General features: G+C 47.2%; 10 protein-coding genes across 10 annotated transcripts; 5 read left to right on the top strand and 5 right to left on the bottom strand.

Annotated features, from left to right (window-relative positions):
* Positions 1-81: 81 nt before the first annotated feature.
* Positions 82-677, top strand: BKA55DRAFT_691951 (uncharacterized protein; the record flags this gene model as incomplete). Its single annotated transcript, XM_046199696.1, has 4 exons — positions 82-135; positions 194-310; positions 364-421; positions 472-677. 4 exons carry the CDS (start codon positions 82-84, stop codon positions 675-677), a joined length of 435 nt encoding a protein of 144 aa, XP_046047361.1.
* A 57-nt stretch (positions 678-734) lies between these two features.
* Positions 735-2,474, bottom strand: BKA55DRAFT_691952 (glycosyl hydrolase; the record flags this gene model as incomplete). Its single annotated transcript, XM_046199697.1, has 1 exon — positions 735-2,474. One exon carries the CDS (start codon positions 2,472-2,474, stop codon positions 735-737), a length of 1,740 nt encoding a protein of 579 aa, XP_046047362.1.
* A 1,678-nt stretch (positions 2,475-4,152) lies between these two features.
* On the top strand, positions 4,153-5,042 carry BKA55DRAFT_595346 (ribonuclease T2-like protein; the record flags this gene model as incomplete). Its single annotated transcript, XM_046195791.1, has 2 exons — positions 4,153-4,354; positions 4,408-5,042. The coding sequence occupies 2 exons, from the start codon at positions 4,153-4,155 to the stop codon at positions 5,040-5,042; spliced, it is 837 nt and encodes a 278-aa protein (XP_046047363.1).
* Positions 5,043-5,738: 696 nt separating this feature from the next.
* BKA55DRAFT_703922 (uncharacterized protein) lies at positions 5,739-6,320 on the top strand (the record flags this gene model as incomplete). The annotated part of the gene is made up of 3 exons (XM_046200630.1): positions 5,739-5,896; positions 5,948-6,155; positions 6,203-6,320. The coding sequence occupies exons 1-3, from the start codon at positions 5,779-5,781 to the stop codon at positions 6,318-6,320; spliced, it is 444 nt and encodes a 147-aa protein (XP_046047364.1). The 5' UTR covers positions 5,739-5,778.
* Positions 6,321-8,228: 1,908 nt separating this feature from the next.
* Positions 8,229-9,662, top strand: BKA55DRAFT_76380 (uncharacterized protein). Its single transcript, XM_046201619.1, has 5 exons — positions 8,229-8,665; positions 8,725-8,747; positions 8,797-8,816; positions 8,872-9,257; positions 9,309-9,662. The coding sequence occupies exons 1-5, from the start codon at positions 8,400-8,402 to the stop codon at positions 9,604-9,606; spliced, it is 993 nt and encodes a 330-aa protein (XP_046047365.1). The 5' UTR covers positions 8,229-8,399; the 3' UTR covers positions 9,607-9,662.
* Positions 9,663-9,664: 2 nt separating this feature from the next.
* BKA55DRAFT_664864 (cytochrome P450) lies at positions 9,665-11,956 on the bottom strand. The gene is made up of 5 exons (XM_046197726.1): positions 11,176-11,956; positions 11,034-11,124; positions 10,914-10,982; positions 10,258-10,851; positions 9,665-10,207 (listed from the first exon to the last, which is right to left on the bottom strand). Exons 1-5 carry the CDS (start codon positions 11,512-11,514, stop codon positions 9,768-9,770), a joined length of 1,533 nt encoding a protein of 510 aa, XP_046047366.1. The 5' UTR covers positions 11,515-11,956; the 3' UTR covers positions 9,665-9,767.
* Positions 11,957-12,424: 468 nt separating this feature from the next.
* On the bottom strand, positions 12,425-14,440 carry BKA55DRAFT_703926 (uncharacterized protein; the record flags this gene model as incomplete). Its single annotated transcript, XM_046200631.1, has 7 exons — positions 12,425-12,854; positions 12,910-13,106; positions 13,185-13,386; positions 13,445-13,815; positions 13,996-14,052; positions 14,106-14,219; positions 14,269-14,440. 7 exons carry the CDS (start codon positions 14,438-14,440, stop codon positions 12,786-12,788), a joined length of 1,182 nt encoding a protein of 393 aa, XP_046047367.1. The 3' UTR covers positions 12,425-12,785.
* Positions 14,441-15,756: 1,316 nt separating this feature from the next.
* BKA55DRAFT_691957 (uncharacterized protein) lies at positions 15,757-18,099 on the bottom strand (the record flags this gene model as incomplete). Its single annotated transcript, XM_046199698.1, has 6 exons — positions 15,757-15,851; positions 15,903-16,482; positions 16,554-16,957; positions 17,004-17,106; positions 17,156-17,725; positions 17,776-18,099. 6 exons carry the CDS (start codon positions 18,097-18,099, stop codon positions 15,757-15,759), a joined length of 2,076 nt encoding a protein of 691 aa, XP_046047368.1.
* Positions 18,100-19,345: 1,246 nt separating this feature from the next.
* Positions 19,346-20,351, top strand: BKA55DRAFT_76486 (uncharacterized protein). Its single transcript, XM_046201620.1, has 2 exons — positions 19,346-19,623; positions 19,679-20,351. Exons 1-2 carry the CDS (start codon positions 19,514-19,516, stop codon positions 20,211-20,213), a joined length of 645 nt encoding a protein of 214 aa, XP_046047369.1. The 5' UTR covers positions 19,346-19,513; the 3' UTR covers positions 20,214-20,351.
* On the bottom strand, positions 20,254-22,418 carry BKA55DRAFT_76542 (major facilitator superfamily domain-containing protein). The gene is made up of 6 exons (XM_046201621.1): positions 21,776-22,418; positions 21,613-21,726; positions 21,436-21,565; positions 20,977-21,382; positions 20,520-20,927; positions 20,254-20,463 (listed from the first exon to the last, which is right to left on the bottom strand). Exons 1-6 carry the CDS (start codon positions 22,089-22,091, stop codon positions 20,410-20,412), a joined length of 1,428 nt encoding a protein of 475 aa, XP_046047370.1. The 5' UTR covers positions 22,092-22,418; the 3' UTR covers positions 20,254-20,409.
* Positions 22,419-22,752: the final 334 nt, after the last annotated feature.

The raw sequence follows: 22,752 nt of genomic DNA on the forward strand, positions 1-22,752 counted from the left end.
TGAAAACGCGTCCGGACTGTTCCAAATTAGAACAACTGCGAAAACAAGTTAAGCAAAAACAAACTCAAAGTGAGATCCGAAATGTCTTCAGATCTTAAGCTCACAAAAGAAGAGGCTGTGGCTTGGCTGGTTGATGTAAGTCTATCTTTCCCACCTTAAACTTTGTTAAATATTGACACACTTCTCATCATAGAACAACGCCCATAGTGCCACAATGGACGTGGACATATGGCTGGATAGGTTCTATACGGAAGACGCCACAATCCAATACGCAAACAGCCCGGCGCGATCCGTCGCAGATGCTAGAGAAGTAGGCCGCAAAACTCAGAACCAATTCCTTTCCTCACGTTGATGAGATATTAGATGTTTAAAAGTATATGGGCCAAGTTCGATGGGTTAGAGCATGATATTATCCACGTTGGTAAGTTATCACACCGCACATATTCTCTCTGCAAGTTCTCACAGGATTAGATTATGTGAGCCCCTGCATCTATCATCGTTGTAACGTTCGGTATCTTGTCAAGGGGGACGATCCCAAAACACAAGAAATCAAAGTCCCAGCACTTGCTACGATGCTTATGAAGAAGGACAAGGACGGAACCTTGAAGTCGTACAAGATGGAAGTTTTCATAGATCCCTCGCCTGTATTTGCACGCATTTCTGAGAAAGGACTCTGAAATTTGGATTATTTAGCATTTCCTAACAGCGAGTAACTCGTTAGTATGAGTGGATCGCTATTTGCAGGTGGCTCTCTTCTTTGTGACTGTTGACCAACTTCCATCAACACTCAAGCGCTGGTAAGCCAATTCTTTCACAAACTTGTTGCCGAAAGACAAGATAAACGAGCCTTCACGCTTGTCAGCTTTCACAGACGTTGCTACTGTATTTACAGGCAGTCCAACAACTCTGTTCGTTTCCTCAACAATATCAAAAGGAGCTCCTGGCTTGGACTCAACACGAACGTGATATTCACACCCTCTCTTCTTCGAATCAGAGCACCTAGCTTCCAGCCCAATGGGATATGTGTTCTTCGGCAAAGGCTGATCCAGTGGTGTAAGATCCATGCTTAGAGCATCATTAGACCCGAAGTAAACGGCAGACTCATCGAGTGTCATTCGAGTCGTGTAAATAGAACGATCATGCTCGGTGCTGTTGCGGGCATGATGCACATAAAACAGCTCAGCACCAGGAGGTGTTCGTAGCGTGACTTCCTGTGCGCCAACTTTCTTGTTATGCTTAGCAGGTGAAGCAACAATGCTACCGTGGCCAGTTGAGTAGATCGGAATTTCAGCGTCAGGCTTTTGCGAAAGGATGGGATTTTTCGAAGATTTTCGGAATGGACCAAATGGGGACCTTGCCGTGGCGAAACCAACACCGTAATTCGACGCCTCGTAGTTATTGGCGCTGTACGTTAGAAGGTAAATAGGCTTTCCATCCTTGCCTGGTCTTGTGATGGTAGTGCTCCCTTCAGCCCAACGACGATCTTTCTTCGTGCCGTTGTACTTCTTATAGTCGTCGACGTGAAAATTCTCCCATTCTTGAGGATCAGCGCCATAGGAAATAACAGTCTTCCAGCCGTCTTTGCGAGGTGGTGATCCAATCTCACCAGTGCCATTGTAAGAAGTGATGTTCGAGGGAAGCTTTGGCGCATCCTTTGCATGAATGTTCCTCTGCGAGGCGATGATTTCTGGCATGGTCGATGCCTTTGGATCATCCCACCAATCTCGTTCCATCTCCACAACGATGATATTAGACTCCTCGATATACTTGCCCAACTTCTTATCCCAATTCCAGTTTCTATATGCATTCCGTGAGAGATACAGATAAATGCGCTCATCCTGGTCGAAGAAGATGTTGACATCAATGGTAGGGATATATGTTCCCTGCGGCGCTGTCCTACCCTCCGCAAGACTCTGAGGAGGCAGCATCTGCTTTTCGTCCATGATGAGGTTAACATCGTGGTAGTCCGGATCGAAAGGATAGTAGTCAATCGGCTTAGACTCAATTTCCCTAAACGGCCCTGTCGGCGAACGAGAAACAGCCACGCCAATTTTAGACGGCTCTTCAAAGTCCGAGTATCGGAAGTAATCCTTTGCCAAGTCCTCCCGCAACCGGCCAGCAAAGAAGAAAAAGTACCACCCGGTTTTCTCGTTGTAATATGTCTCGGGAGCCCAGTACCAGTCACGCGCCCAACAGGCTTGGCCAGCTTCGATGCGGTTCATGTCATCATCGTAGCACGCTCTCAGCACACCACCGGGGTGTTTATGCCAAGTCGACAGATCTGGACTGCTGTAGATTGCAAACAGGCTGCCGGGGTCTGCCCCCTCTGTAGAGTAAGCATAATATTGGCCTGTCTTGTAGTCGTAGATCACATGAGGATCGGCTCCAGGATGGTTTGCTGAATTGTGAAACTGAGGCGGCTTTGAAGCCAATGAGGATGCGTAAAGACACGCGATGACACTGAAAACTTTCATTTTGACGAGCGTATCATGATAAGAATATGCGGAGAAGAAACGGAGATTGTAATTGATGACGGTTTTATAGACTATCTTGTTCTTGATGACATTGTTCTTTCCCCTCTTTACTAACCGAAAACCTGTATCGGTCCGAGCAGGAATGTCATCCTTGATCGACCTCGGTGTAATACGAAGCGAATCTTGGAATATTCTCTGAAGTTATCATCAACCATCAAATGGAACATTCAATGTGAATACAGGCCGTTGGGAAGCCTCACCAACTGAATTGACTTCAACGACATATCAATTAAGCAGCGAAACTCCCATGCAAGCCCCAAAGACCAGGTTGATCGAGTGATCGATCGACATTCCAGTCCATCAACATCATGACGTTTCATGCTCCACACAAGCTCAAATAGCCTAAATTCTGGGGCCGTGCCTAGTCCGCGCAGCCGGGTTACACTTCTCGCACGAGTCAAGCTGGATATCAATCATCGTTTGAAGCTTGCATATGCTCCGTGGCATTCTCGCCGTTGTCCTCGTGTTTGTGGCGGCGGCCCAGTCTTTGACAGGTAAAACTCTAAATATCACATTCCGACAATCAGGTTTCTATTATGGTGAGAGTTTATGGTCCTTTTGTTGGGCTGGCCGGGAAACTATTTGAGTTCGGCCAAGACTGCTGCTATATTTTGAAGAGTTGGAAGAAAATCAGAGATGGTGTTGAGTGGTTTGGAAGAAGAGATATGCTTACGTCTCAGTTCCGATCTTATGGGTCTACTAAATCCGGGTAGATATCCCGTTGCACGCATCTGAGACATTATCTCATCTAATCGCAGACTACCATCTGAGGATCGGTGTCTGTCTCACCTGTAAAGCTCAGCCAGCCCTGAAGCTGACAGCAATGATCCAGAATCTCTTGGACCTTGGCAGTCACGCAGACCCAATCCTATTCTTAGAACCACAGCATGGCAATCCTTAATCTTCCGATAATAACTTTTCCCTCGTGATCTCTGGAATGACGGATCAAATAGTTTCAACTTCTCCAACGTAAGCTCATGGCTGAGGAGCTTGGGCCAAAGGTATACATCATCACCCGTCCAACCACTGCAGCTGCAGTTTTACGGACCGGTCCGCATTCCAGCCTTGGTGTTATCATCATGAGAAGAAATTGTGATCATCGTGGCTTCAACTGAAACCAAACGGCCTGCAGGTCCAAGAAAATCAGGATTTGAATAAAAAGAAATAACGATCTCAGTACCTTTCATGAACGAAAAACCAAGAATTTCAAAAGTGAATTGGTGAATTGGTATGGATCGGCAAAAGTATCACTCGTTGTCTGTCTTTTATGGTCCGCATTTGGTATCGTGTCAGTTTACTTCCGCAAACTCTACATAGCCCCAAGACGAGGCTGAACGTTTTCGGATTGTAGCTGACGCGGTTTGGTCTGTGATTGGTGATTAGGATATATACTTTGCCAATTTAGGTTTTGTATCAGCCCCAGACCAACAGTTCTATGATGCTGTCAGTCACGGCTTACGAGTGGTTGATCGTACAATCTGGAGGGTACAGAAATCACCCATGTTATGGTGAAAGGGGTGCCATTGAGAATTATAAAGTCAGGGGCCACATCGTTGCAAAACTAAGTGATTTCAAAGTAACTCAAGTGAAGACTGCAGTACCTTGAGATAGCAGCAAAATGACTTCGTTTCAGATTTTGTCTCTCATTACAGCAGCTACTTCTGTTGTAGCACTCGCTGGGACACCAAATGTCTACGCCAGTGGCCGCCGAGGCTCATGCTATGATGATAATGCAGCTGACAATACATGCTGCTATTCATCACCTGCGAGACTAATTCAGACTCAAGTCTGGGATACACGACCAGTCACTGGACCTTTAGGTGAGTCACTGTCCCCGCACAAACAAGTAAGCTGTACCTAACCTCTTCCTCAGACTCATGGACGGTTGGTGGACTCTGGCCAATCCATAACGACGGCTCCCTCCCTACCAACTGCGACACCAACCGTACATATACAAACATCACACGGATTCTCTACCATGCCGGTGCTGAAGAGACCATTGACGAGATGAACAACCTCTGGGAGTCGCCCGATGGAGACAACGACGAGCTCTGGCAAGATCAATGGGCTAAGTATGGCACATGCTTTAGTACCTTAAGCCCGGAGTGCTTCAGCGACTATGAAGTCTCCGAAGAAGCAGTCCCGTACTTCCAAAAAGCCATGTCTCTCCACAAGAGGTTACCCACATATGAGTGGCTTCGTGACGATGGCATTATCCCTTCGTATTCCATGTTTTATCGGCTCTCAGACATCCAAGATACACTAGAGGACCACCATGGCTCCCGCGTGTCACTTCGCTGTGCTGGACAAAGACTACGAGAAATTGGGTATCACTTCAATGTTACAGGGACCCTGCAAGATGGCTTCTTCACTGACTCGGGAGCATTCGGGGACTTGGATGATTGTCCAGAGCTGGTGTTGTATGAACCTAAGGGGGAGACCAAGAAAGCGATTTTTAACTTTGAGACGTTTCATCCGCATACCGCTGCGGATGTGGAGGACCTTTAGCTTAGTTCAGCACTCCTCACCTTAGCTTAGATAACCTTTTAATAAATTCCGTATGTAATCACATACTTTACTTGAAAACCAGTGGCCTGTCAAATGCAGTTTACCTGTTCTCGATCGTTCTTTTCAACGTTATCCGTCCAGGGAATAGTTCGGGATAACGGACAACTTCCTGCCTTCTTCTAGACTTGTTCCAATCAAAAGTCAAGCTCTCAGGTCGACCCAGTATGCAGAGATAAGTCAAACATGGAACACTGTATATGAGAATCACGGAATGTGGGCAATAAATACAATGAAGGCCAACTCAGCTACTCAATCCAAAGGAAACATACCCCAGTTGACAATATCTCCGAAACCTCACCATCGGATTATCGGCTTGGTTGGCCAAATATCTCCACCAGTTGCAACCCTCAAAACCTGCTGTTTCATCCAAACAACACTGACGGACCCAGATGATATCCATGCATGTTTTAGGCCGCGTATAAATACGACAGCTGCCGTTGGGCTTGAGCCACTTTATCCTTGCTAGAATTGGCCAAGGGGCGAGCGCTCCACCAGGAGAATCATGAGAATCTCCACTATGGCATGTTTCGAAAACAAGGCTTCAATTTGCTTGGAACAAAGGAGAGAAATTCTCGTATATAAGGTCTGCGAATGCCTTTAGAGCTAGAATCCTGTCTTGACACTGCCAGACTATCCATTTCTAGCCGCCAAGAAGTCGGACTTCATATCATTCATCATGTATCCTCTCACTACTCTGGCTTCGCTGCTTGCCATTGCAGGCGCCGTTACTGCTACTCTTGAGCCTGCTCAGAGCAACACCAAGGGCAAATACCCCAAGAACCCTTCATGCTCTCGTGCGTCAACCCAATCATCCCAGACCTTTCATGTACTAACGATTCCAAAAGCTTCCAAGACCTCCAACGCTATCCAGGCCGCTGAGTGTGCCTACAACACCCGTGTCTCTGGCCAGCAGACCTTTGCCATCTTCAAGGTCGATCACCAATATGATGCCAATAACGGCGCCCCTTACGGCACCTGTGAAGCTTACGAGTGTGATGCTCCCACTTCTAGCGAGCTCACTGCTGATGCGGACTACTGGACCTTTTTCTGGAAGTGAGTCTTCTGAATAATGCTGATGATGTGGATCTGACGTTTGCTAGCGACAATGGCGAGTCCTCTGGTGTTGGTACAACCTGTATCAAGGATCCCAATGACGGAACATGTGGTTGTGAGAACTCCGATGGTACTTTTGTTCACGGCGGAACGAACTGCAAATAGAGTGCAGAGATAAGTCCAGGTCGCGGAGAAGATGCATTCCCCACTATGAAAGAGATCAGCAGCTTCTTAGTATATACGATTCTTAATAGAAACATTTATAAATAAACCTTGGCAAGGATGGTTGATGAATGTGAGGCTCAGCTACGGGTTGCTCCAGCGGTTGATATTGAATGAACAAGCATTTAGGATGCTAATGGTCCAATTCAGTTGAGGACCTAGAATGTGGCAGACCGCCCCGCAAAAGGAAAAGGCCTTCCAAACCTTCGAATGTCATTCTTAAATATATCAAAATCTGGTGCTTCACAGCATTGGGCCCTATGGCCTACCAGTGTTGACCGTTTCAACATTTACACTAGCTTTAGGGTAGTTGAGTCAGATAGGGCCCCATCGGCGAACAGCTACCTCGACATGGCATTCTTCTCATCGACATCAGCCTTATTGAAACCTGATCGTCGCACTTAACAGTTCTAAAACCGGTACTGCGATGATCGATCTTTGCACAGACCCTTTTTTACGTCTCCTGTACTAGTTAGTGTCATGAGTGCCGTTTCATCTGCACCGGCTCCAATTAGAGGCTGATCACCCAGCTCGAATTTGCGGGGAACGATTGGCTTCAGGGTCGACCATGTTACATTAAATTGATGCTACACATTGCTGAACTCGCCACGGCTTTACAGATGCTACAGTGCTTATCTACAAATCGTTCTATCACTTTGAAGTGTTTTCGCAAGTATGCCACGCCGGAAATACTCTTCGCCAAACCGAAGCCACATTGAGAGGTGTCGAGTCATGAGAAGCACTTCAGCACTCTCTTTAGCTCAGCCATCAGCTACCAAAGGCTGGATACACAGTCCAGCTGACAGTTCATCCCTGGCCCTTTAACGGGGAACTCAACAACACCCGCTAGTGTCGATTTCAGCACTGGTATAAGCGACATTTCAGAGGGATCGCCTCAGGTGGTAAGGCCGACTCATCAATTTGGAGTCATGGGTCTCGGCACGAGCCGCACCCGATTCGTTTCCATCCTGACTCAGCTACTGTGCAGCGCGGCAAAGCTGAAAGAAGTATCCTCATCGGAATGGAAGATCCCAGTCTTTTGGTTATGCTAACGGTAGCTGTGGCTTGACGATCCGGTTGTTAGCGGGGAGGGTTTATACTTAGGAAATCGGGTGACGAACCGAATCGTTGGGAAGACAGGTGACCTGCGCCATAACCTAATTACGTTTCTTTTCGTTTTTCTATGTGAATATTGCGAAGATGCTGAAGAGCGGTGAGAAGAGTGGCTTCGTTGGCAAAATGAAGATGCCACGATACGAAAAGGCTTCTCGAAGACCACCGATAGAGTTTTGAGTGATGTCTACCGCTTGATCGTGAGGGGGCGAAGAGGCTGGCTTGCCACGAAATGAATCAATTAACTATAATGCAATTGGACGCATTCTAGACACTGCTCCCTCAAACTCTCCCTGCTTGACTCGTTCAAAAGTCTCAGCCTCACCACATAACCGCCGATCTCCAGCCACTCACAACCACCAATTGGTTGATGCGCAACCCTTTAATCGATAGGTCACTTGTTAGCAACGCAGAACGTCACTTGGCACGCAGATCTTGTTACCCAATATTCCAAGAAAAGCAGCACATAGCAAAGCAAAGCCATGGGCACGACTCGGAAACTACAGCGCAGCACGGTTCTTGACGGCTGACGGCAGTGAAGACGCCTCTTTTGGTCTGGAATCTGCCGGCGCGGGGAAAGGCTTGAACTACTTTGGAGATTCTCCCCATTGGGTGATGCTACAGTAGACGGTACTTGTTCACGCTCAGACATCGCTGATCGAGTTACGTCAATGATACATTCTGATCCGGCGTGCATGAAGAGGCTTCAATTAGCATCTCAACAACTCCCAATCATTAGCCCGCCGCTACATATCGCCCTGCATGTGCCCTCCACCAAATCTTTGCTTTTCTCACCTCTAGTCTATGATGCCTCTTAAATTTTCTTCCCTCTTATGCATCTCCACTTCCTCTACCATGGAAAACATCACCAAAGATATCACGCCCAAATGATTTCCCATCTGATATGCTATGTTAACCCTCCTCTCCCCCCACTACAAAGCCCAGGAGGTTACGAGAGGTGACCTTGTCATCGCCTCGACGGCGTTGGGCTTCACGATTGGTTTTGGATGGTTGACTGTCTACAAGGCCATTAGGCAGACCTGGCAGGTTTATCAGCGCCATGGACGTCGGGTATTTCGAAATGCGTATATTATAATGGTCTGGGGGGAGTTGACAGTCTGTACGATTTTTATGGTTATTTGTATCTTGCATTTACTAGACGTTATACCCCCAAGGTGAGTTGTTTGTCCCATGCTGGGAGATGAGAACGTACGTCGACTGACAGCAACTACAGCTTTGCATTTTATTTTACAATTCGTAAGTCCTCAGCCTTCTCGAGAGAGAGAATTTACTGACCGCTTCCCAGTCACGACATGGGCTCTTCAGGTACGAATTTCAAAGTCATCCGCGCGAACCGCCAAAATTAATCCTCACCCGATAGGTCCAATTCCTTCTCCAAATCATAGTCAACCGCTGCGGTATCCTCCTCACCAACAAAAACAAAGCCTACCGCCTCAAAGTCCTAATCGGCACACTTATAACTGCCGTTAATATTTCCGTCTACTGCATATGGATTCCGGCGCGATTGCAAGTATCCGAACGATATATCCACATCAACGACTGGTGGGATCGATGCGAAAAAGTCATATATCTTATTGTTGACGGCTGTTTGAACTTTTACTTCATCCACATTGTTCGTGAAAATCTTATCATTCACGGCCTTACAAAGTATAAGAGGTTGACGCATTTCAATATGTTTATCATTGGGTTTTCCTTGAGTATGGATGTCCTTATCATTGCCATGATGAGTTTAGGAAATACCTTTGTGTACGTCCATGCCCCCAGCCCATCAAGAACGGACGTGCTAACTGTTCACAGATACATGCAGTTTCATCCATTAGCATACACTGTAAAATTACACATCGAAATGTCCATGGCAGATCTCATCGGAAAGATCGCACGCGACAAACATTGCGGCATCATAGCAGAAGGCACATTTTCGAGTACGGTTAGCAACGGGACATATCATCTAGAAGATGCTCAAGGAGTAGACAGCCAGACAAGGCTGGCAGAACAAGGAGACAGAGGAAGTGTTTCGAAACCCAGACGCATGTTTCGTTCTTATTCACGGCGGACTGGAGAATATGACAGAGATGACTACCCAGAACCATGTTGATAATGATATAGCTTGGTTCACAATAACGCAACATATTGAACAATTATTGTATGAAAAACTCGTATTCCTGCAAAAAGCATTCCATGAGGATAAAGCCCATTTGTTGCCTTTGTCCTCATATAATCAACTTAAAGAGTAACCAGCCTCGAGCTCGCAACACTCTAATAAGTCTCGATAGAATCAATATTCAACTCCTCAGTCCGTCGTCTGATAAGTAGCTTAGCTTGGAGATCAGGCAAATAAGCCATCCCAAAACCTGATGGCTTAGGAACTACACCATCGGCCAACTTCCAATCATACTTCAAGAGCATATGACACAGCGCGATCTTGATCTCATTCGCCGCGAAGAATCGTCCTGGGCACGCATGATTGCCATGGCCAAATCCTAAGTGATCAAAGCTAGTGCTGACAAGATGCGGATGCTTGTCCTGCTCAGATGCCTCCCGCATTCGCAAGAACCGATAGCCGTCGAATTTTGCAGCTTCTTCATAGTAATCGCCGTTCCACATGTGAGTTGTATCGCAGACAATCTTTTCTCCTTTTTTGATCACATCGCCATTTGGAAGGGTGATGTCTGCCATAGCCTGCCTCCTGAAGGAGCCTTGGAAAGTGGTTAGACGGATGATAGAGGATACTCGTTGAGCTACTTACCTAGTAAGACTGGTCTCAATCTCTGAGACTCTTTGATGACACTGTCCATGAGCTTCAAGTTATATAGGGCTGTCTTCTTGAGACCCTCTGTGTTCAACACATTCGTGATTTCTTCGCGAAGAGGTTGGAATAAATCAGGATGCTGAGCAATATTGAAAAGCGTTTCCATCAATAAATCTGACGTTGTGTGAATAGCCACGAGTGACAACGAGATTTGTAGGAGTGCCGGGTTGCGTGTAGAGCCTTCTTTCTTGTACCATTCAATTGAATCGTCGAACGGCGAGGGCTTTCCCTGTGCTTCGGCCTCTGCTGAAATAACGCTGCGACGTTCAAGATGAGGTTTTAGACATTGGATTGCTTCAGCCAATTTCTTGCGCAGTGTCCAGCAAGATGGAAGAAACCAATGTACAAAGGGTCGTGACCATCGAGGATATGTCCGCAGAATGTCGCCCGTCTTGAAGGATTGAACGGTATAGTCACCGCTGGCTCTGACCCATTCGTCGTCGCGGCAGAGGGATTCGCCCATGAATACTCGTGATGACATACGCGATACGATACGGACGATATCATGTTGAGGGTGCATTTCATGCCATTCTAAAACGTTCCCCAAGGTTAATCTTTTTTAGACCCTGGAGGTATTTAAGGAGTATATGTACCAGTGGAGTCCGTAAGAACTTGACGGAAGGCCAAAGATGCCTCCTCCGAGAGTGGTGATGTGAGCTTGGCTAAGCCAAAAGAGTCAGTATGTCAAAAGCCAAGGGTAAACGGAAACCAACTTAAAGATTTGGTCAAGTACTTGGTAACAACTTTCGTAATGTTTGGGTCAGAAACAAAAGGATCAAATCCTGGAACATATGCGTGAGAGTCCTGCTGAATCAGTCACTGCGACTACCAAGCCAGTATAAGAAAAGAACTTACATCTTCAGCAGGAATTGTAAAGTCTAGCTGCTTATGGCTTTTCAGCGCATCGAGAAACTTAGGAGGAATCACGACGACTTTCCCCCAGTCCGTATAAGCTCTATATGGCTGGTCCTTGTATATAGCCCTGCCATTTGTGAGAATATTTTTGCTGTCGGCAATGAAGTCCTGAGTTACACGGTTGCTTGTGAGCTCGAGTGACTTTTTCGGATTCAAGACCGGAAACTTTGTAACATGGCCGAGTAAAGAGTATCTTATGACGAAGAGAGTGAATAAAGTGACACCGCAAAAGATGGCATACTGGGGGCTGCCCAGAAGGAGATCTAGATAGGACGACATGAGAGATCACTGTAGAACTATCCTGTCCTAAGCTTGATGAATAGATGTCCTTCTCATGATGTACAAATTTTATACTTCAAGATCTGATATATGATCGACAGAACTGAATCTGTAGTGGCGTAGATGATCTGCAGTTAGTGCCGCCCGAAGGCCCGAAGTTCATATGACGGGGACCTTCAAGGGCCCGACCCCGAGGCCACTGCCAACTACCGATGCATCTCAAGCGGATATTTCGTAAAGGCTTGGCGAAATTACTCTTTGAAACAAATATCCTCCGGTTGAATGACTCGGTTTAGTGGGTGATGTAACGATATCGACGCATATGCATGCAATACAGTGGAGAGAAGACCATCTTGATCATGACAATTTATGTGCACGGGCATGACCGTTGTGGACCCGTCGTATTCGTTTGGCGACAATCGACCAGTCTCGAGCAGTTTTCCGAATACTCACACTTGAAATACGGGGATTCATGGTGCATTTTTTGGAAACAGTTGCATCTTGGTTGGCCCAGTGCATAAGAATTGTCTCAGGTTGGGTTGCAGTCTGTGACTGAGCGTCTATATGAGCAGGTTCCGCGGACTTCACGCACAGCCCGAGCCATTCATAACTGCTATTTCTACGGATTTCTTGATTGATGTTGAGATAGAAGGAGTCCGAAGTATTGGAGGCCGCTCACCTGGCTCTTCGAATGGCCAAGCTCCATCTGATGACATGAAGCTTATGATATAGCTTAGCGAGATATGACGAGATAACGGGGAAAAGGCCTAGGGCCGCCAAGACCGGCAGTCAAGTAAAACGTATCACCGGCTAGGTCCAAAGTACCAGCAAAACAATTTCAGCCAGTTGAATTCCAGGAAAGGCTACTTTACCCTCTCATATTGCCTATAGCCGGTGACGTGGTACTGGACGAGGAGGACTCGCACCGGCTTCTGTAACTTCACGGGGAGAAAAGGAGACTCCAAATACCTCGACCTGCATTCCTGTATTTTTTACAAATTTTGTACCCCATCAAACTGCCATTTTTGGTTGGCCGCCCAAATGCCCAACTCAGCTTCTCATGTATCCTGACCCCAAGTTAGGGGCTTTCTAGATAATGCGGCACCGAAGACCCGCCATGGTCTCAGCATGGTGATGGTCAACAGCTTCGCCATGATACTGAGATGAGACTTGAAATGCTTTGCTAATGCTTGTGAGACTCATTTGATCCCCTACAGCAATGAAACGTCTATTAGTATAGGTATTGCAGGGATGTTCCAACATACCACAGCTCATGACTCAGTAGCTTGTCTTCTGGTTTTCAAAGACCACATAACGCCTGCAGTGGCTGCGTATAGAGACTAAAGTTGAGATAAGAAGGTAAGCTACATAGAAACTTGAGCTGCATATACTCACCCCGCATATGTAGTAAGGAACACCTCCAGCGAGGAACGGTAGGTCTTCGTTCATACTCCATTGATAGATTGGGTATAGCACCCCGATTCCGAGCAATGTTCCCAGGCTCTCGATCGATGCCAAGGTCATCATGACAGTTCCTGCCTCTGTGCTGTTAAAGTAACACGATGCAAAGGCAAGTAGGCTGAGATCCGTTGCTACACCGAGAGTATTTATTACGAGGGCTTCAATCTGGTTTCAGACAGTGATATCTTCGGTATCTAGGTGAAACAAACCTGTGGTGATGGAATGTAGAGAACCGGAAAGACCTATCATGAAGGCACCGGTCGAAATGAATACAACGCTGATTCTGGTGACATGAAGGTTGATGCTGTTAGGGGATGACATCTTTGGTGCAGTGCCCAAAACAATGGCTGGTAGGACGATGCCAAAAACCACAAAGCTCATAACACTACGTAGAAGCCATAAACCCTCGGCCTAGATAGAGAATCGAAGTAAGTGATCGTGGGTTTGAAACAGACATGGGACTACGCACCTCTGTGGGACTAACATCGTCTCTGTGCTGAATGTAGGTTTTGAAAAGTGGCCGGGTTGATTTACAAATAGCCATGAGAAAAAAGACTTGCGGCAGAAATATTAGACTCGAGCCTCTGATCAAAGACTTCTTGCCAAAGCATCTAGCCAAATACCCTGTAACCGGTATGCTGAGGCTCTTAAGCTCAGCGTCGTTTTGGTGGTTGGGCAACAAGGAAGTGAACTCATCATGGCTAGAACTATTGCTCTCGTATAGCGGACGTTTCAATGAATCAACGATCCCAAAGCAGATGAGGGAACAGATTGCGGACAGGACCCCAGGCAAGAAGTGACTGTAATCAACGAGGATAGAGGTAACAAATGGACCGAAAGCTTGAGCCAACACCGACATAGCTCCCGTCCAATAGTAGTACGCGGACCTCAAAAACCGTTAGTATAGAGGCATGATCATCAAGGTGGAATATCAGGGATCAGACCGATGTTGAGTGGGATTCTGATCATGTAGTATGGCTAGTATCAGGAATGTCGAGGCATGGGATCCTCCTCCGATACATCTTACTAGAGGACCTCCTATGGCAACTAAGACAGGCCATTGATGGTCGTAAAATACTACTACTATTAGTTTGGAGCTTATGGGAATTATATGCTTGATACTCGCATACAGCTCAACAGTGTGAAAGTAGTGGCGGCAAGAATACTTGTGGTGTTTATATTCATTGCATAATGCTTAGGCTGGGTAGTGAGAAGATAGCCAATCACAGATTGGCCTATAAGATCTAGGGTCTGTCAGAAATAACGTCGTTAGAGATGAAGCGCCAAACTTACCGGACACGCCTCTGAGAATGAGAGCCGCAGTCCCTAAGTTCCAGCGCCCGGGTTGAGTGTGAACGTCATCGGCAAGAGCTGGTAGGAGGCTGTCAGTCGCGGAATCGGCAAAAGTCATGAGACCCAAGAAGAGCAATGCCAAGCAGGCAGATTTCGTATTAGACTGCATCATGTTTACGGCAGGGTCAGGGTGCTAGCAAGACGTGGAATTGATCGCAAGGCATTCTTGTATATTTACCGGGCGAGAATCCCGAAATCGGAGAAAAGGGGGAAACAAGAAGGGACCGGTAATTGGGCCATGACCTCGGGGTATGAAGGAGGTTACGAGGCCACCCTTGCTTACCCATGGGCAGCAAATGCAGCGAAGGAACGGGCTTTGGGCAAGACATGTTCGAAAAGGATGTCACACGACAAGGAATCCTGCTGCAAAATGAATGGGCGTACCACGTTGGCCTATGTCACATTGAAATATGCAAGTTGGCTAAACCAGGCGAATCACAGGACCAATGCGTCAATCAGGCTGTACTAGTCTACAAGCCAACTTTCCGCAACTCTGCTAGTAATGGCCTCAATCACACAGCTTCGAAAAAAGCGGAAAGTCGATCGGAAAAGACGCGAATCCTTAGATCTTTGATACTTTCCGACGCTAAAGGAATTAGAACTTTGACCGGGCGATGGGTATGAAGAGAAATAGAGGTATAAGGAGAGCTAAGTAGCTGACTCCCTTGCTTAAAGAAGCAATAATTAAAACATTTCTGAATCACCAACACAACTGCTTGTACCTGGCCTACTAGCTTTCCATACCTATCACTCGATACGTCAAAAAAAAAAAAAAATGGATGAGACAACTAAATGTGCCAGTGACCAAGTCAGCAGCACTCATCCGTTTGTGTAGCCAGTCATACTGACCATTAGCGCAGCCTGACACCCAAACTCCGAAGGAGAAGATCAAACACGTCGCGTTACACAGCCTGAAGTCACTCACGGGGCAAGATACCTCAATCGCTATGTGGCTCCGAAGCTGCGACGACCCATTCCCCTATGGGCGCCACCGAAGCACAGATGACAACATTGTTAGAGTCAGGCTGTGAGTGTCTTACCAGCCACCAACTCTCAGCTGGGGTGCTGAGGCCACCTCATGCGAAGAAAGAGAGAATGGATATTGACCGCAAAAAAGTTGGGTTGAGCTTGAATTTATCGCGAAAAGATACCCGGCTGAAGGACTGAATCTATACCTGTAAGTTCTCATAGCGAATTCTGCCTTGCCCCTGAACTAAGATCGGTTACCCGCAGAATCCACCCGATAAGTTATTGCCACAGATTTAGATTTACAGGGTATTATGTACATGTACGTACCTGTTGATTACGGCTGGATGAACGTATCATAGGCGGGCACCCGGCTGGCAAGGATGATTTATGCAGGACAGATTCGCTTTAGGTGATAACTTTGTAACCGGGACATTCATAGAACTAGCACCGTATCTTGGTCTAACCCAAAATCAATCTCTTTGTGTAGTAATAGTTCAAGCTCTCAACATCGTCCCTTCGGAACTTTTTCGAGGCATATAACTCCTCCCCGTAACCTTTTATATGGTCAGTATCTGGCATCTCGTATCCGCGAGATATTTACTTACTAGACTGGGGGTTCTGTAGATCTTTCTGTATGCTCTCGATCAGCATTCGAGCAGGTGAACCTTCACCAAGAAGCCCTTGGTTTGAAGATTTCGCCCAGTCTATGGCAAACGGCGCATGGCCATTTGTCACGATATGGAAGTATGTCGTCAAGGTATCTGCGATATGTTTGTTCTGACCATAGTAATCACACGGGTCTCTTCTCAAAGGCCAACGAGTTCCACCACTGCGGTTTTTCTCATACTCCCAGGCGTGCATGTTCCATGAGTCTTTCTCGAGACTATGTAACAGTATAAAGGTTGTTAGAAAAATGGCACACCAGTACGTGCTTCGTTCGCGGCGGAGGATCAGGTCTTGAAGTTGTTCAAGGATCTCTCGCTCAAGTTCATCCATGCGGGTCTCAAAGGCTTTGTCGAGTTGTTGGTTGACGAGTCGTGGGAGTAGTGTCTTTCCAAACCAGCATCCGGGGATACGCAGCGGAGACATTCCTATCTGCGAAGCACCTTTCACTATTGTCCAGGGATACTTGAAAAAGACAGCCTGCATGGCCCAGAACCGTAACGCAAGTCTTACCAAGCCGATCTACATGTCGAGTCAGTTGGTGAGCTATCCTCAAGATTCGGTCCGGGGTAACAAACAAACTAGTTACATACCCCTTCTAGATTCGGCCCTTCCTGAAGTCCTGCACATTGTGTCGTGGCAAACATGAGAATATGACGTGCAAGCCTGTTCCTGTCTGTGGCCTGTTTTCCTTCACTCAGTGCTAGGTCGAACGCAAGATTATCGCAATAGGCATCAATCTTTTGTATTGATAGGGTGCCATCCTCCAGAGAAAATGCTGTACTCTCTGCCCGCGGAGTAATCATGCCGGCCTCGGTCCCACGGAACAGGACGTGAGTAAGAGCGTCTTGGTTGAAAGGAACGTATGGTCTTACTGTGACCTGCAGTATCGGTTTAAAGCCATTTGAGATTTCAATAGCTACCGCCTTGCAAGGTTCTACCGGGAGCCATTCAGCGACGTTGTTGAGTAACGATTGAATTCGTGTTTGGTATAAACCTATGATATCTTAGCACCGAAATGTCTGCTAGACTTGATAACTCACTGTGAAGGAGAGTTCGCGATCCTTTAATGTCTGCGGGAATGCAGAGCTCCCGATATACGGGTGACATGTCACAAGACTCACAAGCCTTAGAGTTTCCATAGCACTTTGACGCTTGTAAGCTCTCACATTTATCTCGAGGGTTCCTAACTCACTCTTCTTTTCTGAATCTTGCAACGAGCGCAACTAGGTCGTTCACTCGGTCTTCCGCGCCTGGATCTCTTATTAGGTAGTTTTGCCATATCAATTTGCATCAAGCGATCAGCTCGAGTTATGGAACGCTTGGAAGAGGGTCTGAAGCTTCTCTCAGGCCAAGAATCGTCGTGCCGTGTTTGAGGAGCCGCGAGTCTTTGCCCCGGCTGTTTGGAAGCTGTTTCATGGCGTCTATGGACAGGATCGGCTGTAATAGTCCGTGTGCTACCTGTCGTAGAAGAGTCGATGGAGTTTCCATCGGGCCATGGCTCTTGTAAGGATGGACTATTGGTCGGCATAGTAATCGTTCCAGATGACGGACTCGGAACAGGCATTTGCAATAACGAAAAGGGACCGTCATCATACATGATATGTCCTAATTCTGGTACGTCAAAGTTCTGAACATTTTCTAAGCCAGGAGGCTGTTCTTCCTGGAAGAAAGCATTCAAGTCTGGCATCGACGGTACATCATGGCCCATATGGCCAGCATCTCCTTCGAAAAGAAAGAAATTTTCAGCAGCGAGGATAGAATTCTGGCATAGAGTTGGATCATTGTATTGCATGAAGTTTGACTGGTACATACATTGAACAGCGGAGGGTGAGGGCTCTGGTACCCTTGTGCGATCAAGCTCCCTGTAAGTCCATCAAGCTGTGACCTTGCCAGGCTCTGAATGGCTTCCCAGGCAAGGCTCTTGTCGACGCCAGAGCCTCCATGTCTTGCTACCATCGACGTAACAATTCCTTCAACTGCGCTGCCCAATTCAGCGGCAAAGTGGACGTGACCTCGGCGGGAATCGCCATTTGCGTGGTTATCTGGTCCAGATTCATCGTATACGTCACTCGCCAATCGAGTATCCCCACCGGGAACGGAGTATGTACTAGATTTGGGTGAATAGCGATGTGACATGGCGAATTTATGGTAGGTTTGAATGAGAAGATTGTGTGACAGTTAGACAAAGTCTATGAAACATGCCTGTAAAGGCTTTGCACATGGTACCACGGTTGATAGCACTCACTGCGATCGCAGACCTTTCAGTGATCTTTCACAACATTTCTTTTTACCATGTGATGATTCTAGATTCATTAATGTCCGAGAGAAAATGGAGAGGCGTGTCAGCGTCAGGTCGGACAACTTACGAAGGCTGCTCACTTGCAGAACATGATCGAAGGGAGCAAATCCTCCGTCTGGTTGAGAGATAAGCGGTAGGCTTGTCACAAGACGGCCTGTTGCATGTGACATGGCTTTTGCACATTGAACAAATCCGTTGGAGAGCTGCAACAAGCTAAATTAAGCAACATGTTCTCTTGGTGGGTTACACAGACAGGGTGAAGTGATGACACCTTTCCAAACTGTCAGCCCAGTGCTAAGGGCCAGAGAAGACCTAGAAAACCTAAGGCTCCTCTCTTATGTCTGTTCTATTTGAGGTTTGAGGTTCATGCTAGAACCTTGCTAGTAAAAGGATTAAAGCATGCAGAAACAACAAACATCGGAACCCCAAACAATGATGATGCCAGCGTGCATATGTTGCCCGCTCCGAAACAGGGCTGTACCAAGCCACTCACCCAAAACTGACACGGGCATATTGTCCGCAGTCGGTGTGCAGGGGAGCGCTGCATGGATCAGCCTGGAACCAGGATAAATGGCACGCCCATTACCCCATCATTCTTTTGTACATGTACCCGTTGACCCGGCTATGGGAGGCTAGCAACTTCGTACTTTTTCCTAAGCGACGAAAAGACTTAGGTAATTTTAGTAGATCTTAGTAGGCCTTTAGACCAGTTTATTCTGGCACCCTGCTAATGTCAGAAGCTTTCTTGCTCCCCCAGGCCAAGGTATATGTATCATGCATAAATCGATCTTGAGCCCCATGACCCGAGGTAAAGCGGCCAAGTCACATCCATCTTCGACCAGTTTCCCGGTCCCCAGATACACGACATGTTTCAGCTTGAGGCTCCGCATGGACCTCGAGGTCATACGAGGCATGGGTCGGGTAGGCCTCAAGTTGGGCACCGGAGATAGTGAATGGATAGGAATGGTCGCAATACAATGTGTAACCGGTAATTTACTGTTGCATGGGGGGCTATCAATAGAATTGGGTGCGCAAAGTGCTAATGCACTGGACAACTGTACATGGCTTACACTGGAGGTGTCGAAGGTTCAGGCTGAGAGCCTCGTAGGCTGAGGCCATAAAATATGATGTATCGAGGCCCTCTTTCTAACGCTATCTGAAAAGTCTCGACGGTAGCTAAACCGAATCAACTGCTGACTCCAGAGTTCCCGAAAGTAACCGTATTTTCTATTTGCTTAGCGACTTGGAAAGATGTGGCATATCGACGTCTTCAACAGCTTGTCTACACTGAGCGAGTCCAACAAACTTCTGAGTGAACGTTTAGCCAAGCTTGGAGACAGGGCCGACCTTGCAGAACTCAGGTGAGGCCCTTTGAATATTCATATCGCGAAACCCCCCTTCTCATGTTCGGCACAGAGACATTTTTCAACATTTCGAGGTTACAAACTCGGTTGGCCTCGCTCTTCTTCACAAACACTTCTCCATTGAGGAAGGCGAGCGTGTTGTGGAATTCGGCCATGTTTCAACCCCTTGGCCCGTTCCTCCAGATGGCAGAATGGCTGGAGGCTACCTAGTCCCACGGTCCTGGAGGTTTTGGGGTGATGGGCTGGAGCCATATGAGTTTGGCTTCAATCATCCAGGCCAGGAAGAGTACAAGGACGTCCCCTTACCTGCTGGCTTTGTTGAACGGCTGCGTGCCTTTTTGACGGAGACAAATCTCCAGGATGTACTAGGCATCTGTGTCATTGGTGAAGATGAGATCATCGGCCGCATCGAGAAGAATCGAGGTCGTGTCAACTTCACAGTGCCTGCTTCTAGGCCCGAGGACCTTAGCATTGACCTGACTCCGACCCATAGTCCGTCTGTGTGGTCTTTTGATTGCAAGAGCGGGCTGAATGATGCCACAATCAAACTTGCACGGGCTTGTTGGGTCTGCCCAAAGCATTATTAAGTGTCGCCCTCGAGTTCGGTTTCAGAGACTGGTATGATGAGAAATATGTAGCCAGAGGTAGTTAGGACATATCCATTGCAACTTCAACGTGGGCCCCAATTGAGTGCTTGGTTGTTTCATATCCACGCATAATTGTCTTGAGGCTAGCAACCCTTTCTCGCGACTTGCCCTCTGATTCCCTTGGACCCTCACCACGTCAGATCTTCAATGCAAGCCAGACAAGAAGCCCAAGGACAAGTGAATACGATACCTGAAGTAATGTCAGCTCGCCACGAATCAATGAATTACTGGCCCGTAGCAACTTACTACTGAAACCAGGAAAGGAAGCCCAATGTCGTGGTTGATACCCAAAGAATATGCAGCTCCCATGACGGGCATGCCAACGAGGCTACCAATAGTCCCTGTCATAGAGATGCCCGCGAATAACCGCCCTGAAAAGGCTGTCTGGACATTGGAAGCAAGGAAGGATCGTAATGTAACGGTCATACTTGATCCCAGAACGGACAGTGCAAATCCAAAAGCAACTGTCGCAAGGTTTGGTGCAGTTGCGACGATGAGAGTACCTACTGTGCAACAGAAAGCACCAGATGCAGAGAGGACAAGATCTCTGTTGACAATTTGCCAAGTCTGATCTAGCCAAGAAGTGGCAAGCGGCAAGATAACAAAGTATAGAAGAGATGACATGATTGCTCGTAGAGAGAACAAGAGTCCGGCCTGTGAGATAGTTAGTTGCTAAGCATTATTGTTAAACCAGCGAACATACCTGGGCCATGGTTTCTCCAAAGTGCAAAGAGACCCAAGGGATCAAATAATTCGTGGAGTCCCTTGCTACCTGGAAGAAAAAAAGGCAGGCAAAACATATGCCGAATATGACGGCTCGTGGGGGGATTATTTCCCTATGGATATGCCGTGAGTCAGTATCTTCGCGATCCGAAGCGCTTTCAACACTGAGAAGTGACTCGGTCTCAGCTGGTGACGATCCAACACACTCTATATCGTTCGCTGTGTTCTCGCGAAGATGGCTGGCTGGAATGAACATCAGAGAGAAAACTGCGAGGGCGAGAGCGAACGGAATCCCGAGGTGAGCAGTCATCGTCATTGTGCCAATAATTGGCCCGAGGAGGTCCGCGATCCCTGATATCGCCTCCATGATCGAGAAAGCCGTGGTTCTGTACCCTTCATGTCAGTTATGAGGTTTGGAATGATGAGAGTCAAGGCATGCCTTTGTTCTGGCTTGACACTGTCGTTAATGGCAGCGAAAACAAGCGTACCGGTTACCCATGGCCCACCTCCGAAGAGTATAAATATCGGTGAGAGATAGAAGCCCCAGAGCGGAAAGTGTTGTTGAGATCCTGTCAAGGTGAGTCGCATCCTCCAGGTGCGATGTGAGACATCATACCTATGACTGCTATGCATCCCCAGTAGAAGATAGTACTGGTAACATTCAGCATAAGAGCAAGACGGATGCCGCCTTCGTCCCCAAGTATTCCCATCGGGATTTGCATCATAGTCGCTTGCCACTGTCAGCCGTCGTCTTGAGGAACTGATGTGATTTTGCATACCAGCCAATGTCGATAGCGTTGACAGCACAGTTATCACGAATGCGAAATGCACCTGTACCTCCTTACTTCTGCAAAACTCATCTGTTGGCTCTCCGTTAAGAAGCTGTCTGTCTTTCTCAAAATGATACCGACAGACAGCTGTCTCTAGCAGCATTGGTGAAGGAGCAGCAAGGATTGCGCAGCCGAGCTCCACGAGGAATAAGAGAAGCGTGCAGAGCCAAAAGTTCATATGATACTGTTGAAAGCCCCGGATATAATCTATCGCCGAAGTTTGTAGTGTAGGTATGCGGCGATTATCTGGGCTTTTCGTAGGCATTTTGTGATGATGAAACCTTGTCTCGATGTGTTCGACATCCAGTATTCAGATATTCGCGGCGAAGGTGACTGTGAGAATCTTGTCATCAGGCTGCGAGGGCGGACCGCCTTTTGAGGAAAGTCGTCTTACCTGCATTATCAGGACTCGCATCATTATGATAAGCTGGCGAATCGCACTTGGACAGTGATAATCTGAAACATGTGCATAAATGCATTCAGCCTGTGGCAGACATGGACTGATTGTCATCCAGGCTGTGAGACCAAGAGGTAGACCTCAGGCAGCAAGAAAACTTCTGGCCGGGCATTAAGGTACCAAAAAAAAAGACTAGTCTAAAAGTCCACTAATCTATACTAAACTTACCTAGGTCTTTTTGTCACTTAGGATAAAAGTCTTAGGTTTTCTTGCCTCCCCCAGGTATGATTGGGCAGGGGGTCGTGATTGGCTGGATTTCCGGTGCAGTGCTCAGAACATTGCTTGAAGACAGCCCGTATGAAGGTCTTTAATGTCCATTTATTCCAATCAGCAAGAGACTATCTATTACTATGGAAAGTAACCGGGCTGTATCACGGCCTGTGGAACGGGTCAACGGGTATTGATTATTTGATAGCCTCTTCAGATAGTCGCCTGACGTCGGGGTTAAGGTTGTGTGCGCAATTGAGCC

This window comes from Fusarium redolens (assembly GCF_020744475.1).
Source record: "Fusarium redolens strain MPI-CAGE-AT-0023 chromosome Unknown BKA55scaffold_11, whole genome shotgun sequence".
Lineage (NCBI taxonomy): Eukaryota > Fungi > Ascomycota > Sordariomycetes > Hypocreales > Nectriaceae > Fusarium > Fusarium redolens.